This window comes from Otolemur garnettii, unplaced genomic scaffold, assembly GCF_000181295.1.
Source record: "Otolemur garnettii isolate 467f Iridium unplaced genomic scaffold, OtoGar3 scaffold00033, whole genome shotgun sequence".
Taxonomy (NCBI): Eukaryota; Metazoa; Chordata; class Mammalia; order Primates; family Galagidae; genus Otolemur; species Otolemur garnettii.
In genome coordinates, this window is record NW_003852428.1 from 14,258,563 (window position 1) to 14,268,753 (window position 10,191).

General features: G+C 44.6%; 1 protein-coding gene across 6 annotated transcripts in view; it reads left to right on the forward strand.

Moving 5' to 3' along the window:
* CTNND2 (catenin delta 2) overlaps positions 1-10,191 on the forward strand; it is an 889,124-nt gene that overhangs the window by 747,656 nt on the left and 131,277 nt on the right. For all 6 annotated transcript variants that reach the window (XM_003789546.2, XM_012805017.1, XM_012805013.1 and 3 more), the window contains 2 exons: positions 279-396; positions 5,597-5,782. In XM_003789546.2, coding sequence (XP_003789594.1) covers positions 279-396; positions 5,597-5,782 — 304 coding nt within the window. The remainder of the gene's footprint in view (positions 1-278; positions 397-5,596; positions 5,783-10,191) is intronic.

Sequence of the window (10,191 nt, forward strand, 5' to 3'; positions counted from 1 at the left end):
TTTTTTTTTTTTTTATTGAATGGTAACTATGTACATTAATGCACTTCTGGGGTACAGTGTGGGGTTTTCACACACAATCCAAAACACTTCCATCAATCTGGTTAACATAGCCTTCGTGTCATTTTCTTAGTTATTATTTTAAAACGTTCACATTCTGCTCTTAGAAAGATTCACTTGTACCCTTGTAAGATAAACCTCAGAAGTGATCCCTCCATTGGAGGGAGGACATTCTTTAGGAGACAACTGTGAAGGTTGCTGATATGGCCTTTTGTTTGCAGGAACGTCAGTTCGGCTGGAGAGGAGGCCCGCAGAAGGATGCGGGAGTGTGATGGGCTCACAGATGCCTTGCTGTATGTGATTCAGTCTGCGCTGGGGAGCAGCGAGATCGATAGCAAGGTTTGTTGCACTTGCATAGATTAACTGTGTTCAAGCATAAAGACGCCCATGGGACTAAATGGCAGCTAGCAGTAACTCCATTCTGAACGTGGCTTTGGTTCCCTTGTAAGAATCCAACATTTTCTAGGCAGAGCTTCTAATTCCAGCCTCGAACTTAGGCACCTCACTTTTAATTTGCAATGAGTGAAAATGTAGATTGTTGTACATTACTCAAACCGCGTGTGTTCGAGATGAGTATAAACTTTCACATAAGCATTGTTGACAAGCTTCTAGTGTTTAAGAAAAAAAGGATGTTAAAACTTCCTGAAATGTGAATAATCCTATGTTCTTATAAGTTAGTCTTTTAACAACTGTTATATGTATTAGAACATAGAATAATCCTATGTTCTTATATGTTAGTCTTTTAATAACTGTATATATGTTTAAAAATGCTTCGAGCATGTTACTGTGCTAAATAAGTATGCTACCAAATTGTTGACTCATCTATGACTAGTCACTGTTTTAGTTCATAAGCCAAATAGGATGGGCTGGGCCTTTCTAGCGTTTGAACCATTTTGTTTTATCTTCTTTAAATTAGTTGTTATTCACTCTAAATATATATTTGTAAAGTAATTTTAAAATATCCTACTATAACATAAATTTAACCCAAACTTTTAAAGTAATACATTCAATAAATGTGGTATTTTAATCAAGGTTTCTCAAAAACCATGTTTATTGACATTTCAGGCTATTCTTTGGGAGCTGTCTATGCAGTGTAGGATAGTTAGCAGAATCCCTGGCCTCTGCTCATTGGACACCAGTAGCTACCCCTTTTGGTGTTAACAAACAAAAATGTCTCCATACACCTCATGCCCTGTGGGGGGCCACCTTGGCCCTGACTGTGAACTACACCCAGACTCTTCATCAGAATTGCCTGTGGAACATGAGTGAACACATCCACTCTGGTCCCATGACAGTCCTCTAACTCTGACTGTTTAATTCTGGTGTTAAGTTTTTGTACCTTCACACATTCATCAGATGGTCTGATGTGCACCTTGGATTAAGAAACTATGTTAGAAGATGAAGCTTTGAAATGGACTCTCTAATCAGGAATTTGTTGTCATGTAATTTAGTTATAAAGTCAGATAAAGAAAAAGTAGGAGTGATTCTAATCATGTAGTTATTATTGGCTTTGGGAATAATTTAGCCTAGTACTTCACAACCTTAACTACACACTAGAGTTGCCAAGAAATTTAGAAAATCATTGATGCCCAAGTCCTACTCCCTACAGTTTTGGCACAAAATCCCCACAGGTTTGGAACTCCAGCCCTCTGAGGACTAGTCTGCCCCAGTTATGGGCAATGATTATCATCTTATTTCTGCCAGTTAATTTGCTTTGCCCCATGTCATTAATTTTAAAGACAAATATAATGTAATAAAGACTAAGCATTCCCCTTTCATTAAAGCCCTTAAATGACCATTTTAGACCTTTTCATATCATGGACAGGAAAATTAAATCTCAAAAAAAGTGACTAGTCAAGATGTCCTGAGTGTTCACAGCTGCCTATTAGCATACTAGACACACAGTTTCTGACAGAGCTGCGGGAGGGACGTCACTGAAGACAGCTTCCTAACATCCAGCTGGTGAAAGAGTGAGGCTGTGGGAAACTAAGCCTCCCACTCTGATGGACACCAAGAGAGCTGTACTAGCTGGACCTTGCAAGTGAAAATAAAATAAAAGTCAACAGCCTCATACTCTGTCCAGGTATCCCTGCTGTGTCCCTGGAGGTTAAGGCAGCCTTTAGTAGCACATGTCAAGACCAGTGTGCTTCAGATAATTACATTTCCAAAACTCTGGGGGGATGTTGAAGATCATCTCTTTTAATATCCAGATTTGCCCCTAAAGACACAGTAGAAATTATCGGGAATATTCAGGGGTGGAATCAGAAGACCCAGATCCCTGATGGAGTGGGAACATCCTGAGCTGACTTTGGGACAGGGCCAGTGGACTGTGCCATGTCCAGCTCCCACTGGCTGGAGGACCATACCCAAGTGACCTCAAATTTAGTGACCAGGAGAATCATCATAGCTGAACACCAGGGCTGTTGAAAGGATCAGATGTGACAAATTACTCAGCAGCGCCCTGCTGGCCAGATGGTGCTATTGCATTTTGATGTGTTAGTATTGTCCTGTAATTTTCCAGTCACCCCTCTGCTTGGCCACTTCTGAGCTTTCACAATGACAAGTTAAAGGTGGTAAGAAAAAAATGAACACACATTCTCTTTAAGGCCAGAGGAGTTAGTGAATAAAAGAGCCTGGATTCCATCCACGCTGCAGCTCTGCTCCTGTAATTGGGACTGTTTGTTGAACGGGCAACATATGGTTGAGCACTCTGCAGACAACTCCCGAATTCGCCCTTTCTAATAGAAAATAAGGCATCAAAGTGCCCCTGGTGATGAAGAGGAGCTGCTGAGAGCGCTGTTGACAGCAGTGATGTCCCAGGCAAAGCTACCAGCTGCTGCACCAGCAGAAAGATGCCGGCATTCCAAGACTTTTTTTTTCTCCCATCCTTTTTGAACAAAGCTCTTGAATTGGTAACTCACCAGACTGCTGAACTGCGGGAGACTTAACAAGAGACAAGTCCTATCCATGTGACCTGCGCCCCCATTTCTCTCTCCCCACCCTCCATCCTCCCCAGTTTCTCTCTCTCCCTCCAGCTTCTCCCCACGTCTCCCCAGCCGCAGGCGGATTATAAATCATTTCTTGAAACTGCGGATTTATTCCCCAGTAGTCGTTTGTTAAACAGAGGAACGGCGATGCCTTGGGGAAGATGAAACATCAGGAAGAGAAAGAAGTTTATTCTCCCAAGTCTTTGATGTAAGAAAAATCAGTTTGAGCTGATTTAAAAATCGTTCTGACTTATGCCACGACATTTTCCTGCCGATGAGAGACTTCCCCCTTGCACGCACTGTTCTGTGTTTACCTTCTTGCTTGCCAGTTCCTTTTTTGATGCTGTGAGGATGCTTGAAATAGAAAATCAGGTTGACTCAAAGCCTGTGGGATTAGCAGCCCATGAAACCTTGAAGCTCTGACAAGAAAGGTCTAGAATGGCAAAGGCTCCAGAGACATATCCTGAAAACTGGTTTTCCTAGGTGAATTTCATGCTGCACGTAATTGATAAGAGGGCTCAGTCTTCCTTGTACCAGAGTCCATTTAAGGGAGGGAATCCGTGCAGACCCAGCCAGCCCTAACCAGCACTGCAGAGGAAGGGTGCCATCTGGTCCAGCCACCGACACCTGTGGGCCTCCTTTCCTTCATCTGTGTGATGGAATTGTGTCACCTGCGTTGGAGGGTGGCTGTTACAAAGTAGATGCCTGAAAGATGGTAGTTGGTATGCTCTTTAAAATAAAACTTAGCTCATTTTAATTTTTTCCCATTATTATTTTGTCCTTTTTAAAAATTATTTTTTTTTCTCGTGAGCTGTGTCGCATTGGGCAAAGTACTTACTCTCTGTGCTTCTATTTCCTCAAGTCCAGAACAAATGTCAAAGGTCAGTTTTGTCTTAACCAGCCAACTTTTTCTACACAGGGTCAAAGAGGAAATACTTGTGCTTTGTGGGCCATACACTCTATGTCACAGGCACTTCATTCTGCCATTGTGGCATGAAGGCTGCCACGCACAGGATGTGAGCAGATGGGCCTGCCGTCTCCCAGTAAAAGGCGACACCCAGCTGCAGGCTGGGGCTGGGTGGGGCCAGGGGACTGCAGCTGGCTTAACAATCAGAAGTTAGCAGAACTGACGTCTTAGTGAATACTTTTGCCCAGGCACCACTCAGAGCTGTATCTCTGAGCTCCTTTAACCTGACTGCAGCCCTTCACAGCTGGTACCATTACCATCATGCCCGTTTGCAACTGAGGAGATAGAAGCACAGAAGAGAGTAAACACTTTGTCCAGTGCTACACAGCTCATTAAATTGCAGGCGCAGGAGCCCAACTGCGGATTTATTCCCCAGTAGTCGTTTGCTGTCCTGTCTCCCACCACGGGCAGTGGCTGAGCCTTGTGCAGCATTCACCATGCCCGGCGTCCACACACCCACGTGCTGTGCTGCTTTCTTTTTGCAGCTGGAACAAATGACCACAGGTTGGTCGCTTAAGACAGCACAGATTTATCATCTCACAGTTCCAGAGATCAGGTCTGAAATGGATCTCAAAGGGATAAAATCAAAGTGTCATGTGGTCTGGTTCCTTCAGGAGGCTCTAATTCCTGCCTGGGGCCAAGATCTGGAGGCTCCCTCCTCCATCTTCAAAGCCAGCGATGGCTGGTCATGGCCTTCTCACATCATGTCACTCTCACCTGTCCTCCTGCTTTACAGGACCCCATCGGCACAAGGGCCTACTCAGACGGTCCAGACAACCTCATCCTCTGACTCAATTCTGTAGTCCCCCAGCCATGTAACCTAACATAGTCACAGGTCCCAGAGATTATCCTGCCTACCACACACATGTGGTGCCTTAGCTCACGTAACATATGCAGCAGCCTAAGATGTGGGTGCTACTGTGATCATTTTATAGAGGCGGAGGCTGAACCCCAGGGATCTTGGATGAGTTGTCCAAAGTCACACAGATAATACTCAGATAGTACTGAGAGTCTAGCATTCTACAGGTGCCCGGCTCCCCATGTGCCCTTAACTACTGTTTAAACTTTTTGCTAAGAACGTAAACATGTCACCCATCTCAGAAACAAACAGTAGACTGAAGTCATTATGCCCCCAGTGACCACACCCCTCACTTGCCTGGGACAACCCTGACTTGCACCTGTTACCCTTTCCACACCCAGAAAGTATCCTGGTGGATAGTAACTGTGTCACCCACCAGAGCTTTCCAAAATCCAGTATCTGTGTTCTTCATGACCTTGACCCCCCAAGCGCCTTTCACAAGTGAACCTCAATCTACAATGGCAAACGTTTTCTAGAATCTTCCCCACTGAGAATCAAACTCCCTGAATCCCTATTGATAAGTAGCACCTTTGTGGGGGAGGAGGGATCTTAAGACCTTTCCAGGTTTCTCTGAGTTCTTCCTGCTGTAGCCATCAGAGGGGCCTTAGAAGCCAGTAGCTAAATGTTTCCAAAGAGACTGTCACCTCTCCAGGGTGGGGGTTGGAGTGATGCTTTGCTTTTATTCACTTCTCCTGTTTCCCTTTTTGTTTTATTTGGGTTCTGCAGACCGTTGAAAACTGTGTGTGCATTTTAAGGAACCTCTCGTACCGGCTGGCAGCAGAAACGTCTCAGGGACAGCACATGGGCACGGATGAGCTGGACGGGCTGCTCTGTGGGGAGGCCAACGGGAAGGACGCCGAGAGCTCCGGGTGCTGGGGCAAGAAGAAGAAGAAAAAGAAATCCCAAGATCAGGTGATGTGGGCTGCTCGCAGCTGCGTGCAATTATCCCCTCCCCTAATTACAGCGTTAATATTTCGTCTGCATGTAGAGACGCGGCTCTGCATTTTCAATGCAAGGTAAAAATCACTGACGCGTCTGCACGAGCTTCCTGTGGGAGCTTCACAGCTGAGACGGTGGAACATCATTAAATGACTTCCCCCACGTCTCGCAGCTGAATCAAGACAGAAAACTTAAAAAAAAGAGAGAGAGAAAAAACAAAAGAAAAAAAGCCACCCACCTGACATCCAGCTCTTAGCATCGAGTAGACCCAGGGGTTGATTTCTCCTGTGTTCTTCCACACATTTAGTGAGATCCTTGTGGGGGCCAGGGGGGCACCACACAGGTGGCAGGGATGATCCACAAACAGGAAATGTGGCCGAGGAGAGGAAGCGGAGAGAGTGAGGCACAAAACCCAACATGGATTTCAGAGCAGGTGTGAAATGTTTGATGTGCAGTCTCACACTCCCTCTGGGAAGTGATGGGTGGCAGTCTAAGGATTCACAGCCCTTCCAAGAGGATAACATTAGAACCTTGGCTTTGGGGGGCTGTTCAGATGAATTTGGAATGCTGTCCAGCTGGAGAAGGAGGCCTCTTGAAAATAGAGCAGCCCTCACTCCCTGCAGTAGGGTCCCCTGCAGGGAGACAAAGGCCCCAGACAGCAACTCCCATCCCTGGAGCATCAGAACAGCCACCACTTCTGTCCCCTGGAGCCCTGGGAGACCAGGCTGATCATACACAGGCCCACACAGGGAGTGGGGCAACAGGCTGCCTATTGTGCAGCCAGCCCAAAACCCAGCCAGCAAGGATTCCCCCATTCCTCCTAGACATGTGGTCACAGCTCCAGCCTTCCCAGGAGACTGAGGTCACTTAGCTAGCCTTGCTCAGACACTGGCCATAGCTCCAGCCTTCCTTGGACACTGTTTATACATCAGCTGCTGAGGGTTGTGCAGACCCAGCATCCCACTGTCTTGAGAGTGGACCACTGGGAAAGGGGGACAGAAGCCACGACACTCTCCTGCCAGGCTTTATATTCAAAATAAATATGCAAATGTATTTGTTTAGATCACAACACACAATTTTCTAAACTATTTTAGAAATAGATTTATTTCAAGTAAAAGAAAATATTTTCTATAGAGTTAGGATCATGGAGTGCATTCTGAAATCTAATTTCTGAATCTCAAATCCATTCACGTTAACATTTTTTAAGGTCCTGCTTCTCTAGCCATTTACAGCCCCGAGGAGCTGCCCCAGGGACTTCCCACAACTTCTGGATTTCTGTGTTCCAGCTTAGCATGTACCTACAATTTAGGAGACTCATGCTCACTGCCTTTTTGACGGCAACCTTCCCCACCAGCACCAAGTTCCCAAACCCACTTTTTCTCCGTGGGTCAGTACTGCGTCCTCCTTCCTGTCCCTCAACTAAAGAGCCTTTTAAGAAGGATTGAACTGTGGCTTCTAACTCAGCCACTTAAAATCCTCCTGCGAGGGGAGTGCAGTGGTCACCCAGCTGGCGTTTACTGGGCACCTGTTGAGTGCCAGGATTATGCTGGGTGCTGCATCATACTTCAGTTTCATATCTGGTACTTAGGGGGGTCAGACCATTATGGATTTCTGAACAGTTTCAATTTCAAATCAAATAATAAGAGCTAACCAAAGTCTAACGGATTCTTTTCAGCCTTTCTTTTGCTGTATCCTAATACCATGGGGCCTGCTCCCTGCCCTGCCTTCTCCTTGAAATGTGGGCAAGTGCGGTAAAGGTTCAAAGGAAGCCGAGCATCCAGGCAGGGGCCTGGAGGTTCCCAACTTGGTGTGATGATAATCACCCAGGTCTCACCCAGGACCTTAGGGCTCAGAATCTCCTGGATGAGCTCCAGGCAATGCCTGAAGGCAAATTCGGGAAATCAAGATAATGCTTTATCCAGCATCAGCCTTGGCTAAAAGAAACTGAGATGGAATTCACTCTGAGTTCCGGGTTTTATCTCCAGAGTTTGAGCTATTGCTCTCAGATTCCAAAGTGGGCATCCCTCTCATGGCCACCGGGCCTCTCACTGGTGTCTCATTTAGGAAGATTCTGACCCTAACACCAAGCCCTTTCCCCAGCTCTGCCAAGATGTATTTACATAGATTTGAGTCTTTTAAGTGACAGATGAGGTTGGGGGTTGATTGGGTTTGGAGTACGAGGTCTCAGAAAGAACACTCCTGGAGTTCACCCTATGATAGAGTCCCTCCTTCCAGGTGTCAGTCTCCTCCACAAAACCGAGTGAGCAGTTTTATAGATTTAGAATGCTGCATTTTAGACTGTATTTTATGACGTTGTTGAGAGCCTTTCTAAGTCAAGCATGATAAAGAAGTTAATAGAATTTCATGACTGTTACCAAAAGCCTAAATGAAAATTTGTATAGCTCATTTGTCCTATTTTTTTCTTACTGTATTCTTTATGTACATTAATGCACTTCTAGGGTATAGTGTGGGGTTTTCACATGCAGTCTGAACTACTAATAAAACATTTCTTTAAGAAAATATTGCCAAAACTTACAGAAGTTGAAATCCAGTGGAATTTTTTTTTTTTTTTTGAGACAGTGACTTGCTTTGTCACCCTCGGTAGAGTGCCATGGCTTCATAGCTCACAGCAACCTCAAACTCCTGGACTTAAGCAATTCTCTTGCCTCAGCCTCCCAAGTAACTGAGACTACAGGTGCCCACCACAATGCCCAGCTATTTTTAGAGATGGGATCTCTCTCTGGCTCAGGCTGGTCTCAACCTGTGAGCTCAGGCAATCTTCCCACCTTGGCCTCCTAGGTGCTGAGATTACAGGCATGAGCCACCTCACTCGGCCCTGGAATATTATTTTTTATAAAGAAGCTTTGCAGTTATGCCAAATGATAACGTTTAAAGGCTTTTTAAAGTGTTCTGAATTGATACAAAAGAAATTTAGAAGTGCCAGAAAATTCATTATCATGCCTGATGAGGATGTAAACAACCAGCACGCTCACTGGAGAAGTTCCGTGTGAAGTTCAGTATATTCTGTCAAGCTCAGTGTATTTAATAACGGTCACAGCAAAAACTATTTTACACTTAAAGATTAATAGAAGGAAAGCAACACTGAAAGGCCTAGCGATGGGAGGAGAGTGAAGGCAGAGGGGAGGAATAGAAAGGTGCCATCAAATCCAGCGGGCCACCTGGTGCCACTGCACAGGGAGAGACCGGGGTCTATATTGTGCCACCTGCTGGGGAAGGTTGGCATTGAGGCCATCCTGGGATCCAGTCCAGCGCTTAGCCCCGAGCACGTCCCTCTAGCACTTTGCACCTGGGAACTACAGCCACATTCCAACCAGGAGTCAAGGAGTCCAAAGGAATTACAGTAGGGCTGCCCCAAGGGAGGGGAGGTCTCAGGGCCCTAATTCATCACTGTTAACAGGTTGCAGCAAGGTGAGCAATGGAGCTGTTCCAAGGCCTTTCCAGGGTAAAACATCCCGTCTTTGTTAACAGTGAAACAGCAAGTCACCTTCAGGGCCCAGAAACTGATCTGTCTCACCAAGAAGCTCACGGAAGGCTCTAGGTTTACAGCTTTAAAGATGACCAGGTATCATTCATACCCTGGAATGTCTCCATAAAGTCAGCTTTTTGAAGAGTATTTAGTGATTAGAGAAAATATATAATACAACAAAAGTGTAAACAGCAATATAAAAACAGTGCATATAAATATGGATACAGGTAAAATTAATAGCGATAACATACATCATATGCAAACATAATATCCTATATACTACTAGAAAATGAATGTCTTTCTAGAAAAAGTAGAATAACTTCAAAGACAAGATAATGATTCTTTTTGTACTTATGTATTGATAAAGTTTCTACAAAGGAAGTTACATTCGTAATCTTCTCAAATGGCATTTAATGTTTAAGAAGTCACTAAGTTAATATACGCTTATAAAAATGTATACCTTTTTATCTCTTAAATTTAAGACACTTCAGAAAAAGGTATGAGGGACTACGCAAAGTGAAATGTTATCTAGTCTACAACGCAGATCTCCCAGGAGAGAAGAACCGAATATTGTAAAAAGCAGAAAAAGGGATGAAAATCCTAACTGCGTTAATTTTGGCTTCTGGAGCTTATTTCACTGCAGCATGTTTTGTTGAGTCTTACATTTGGCGTTAATATTCTGGACCTTAAAAATACTACAACAATCTGCAGGTCAGATTTAGTTATAACAAAAATCTCAGAAACTTTTTCTGCTAAGTCCCAGGCAGGGATAATTCAAGAAAATATACAATAACAAATATATGTTGCCTGCTAACTCTTATTTCAAGAATGGTTGCTATTGAAACCTTCAGAGCCGTCAGACTCTGAACCCCTGGGTGCAGGTGTGTTGGACTCT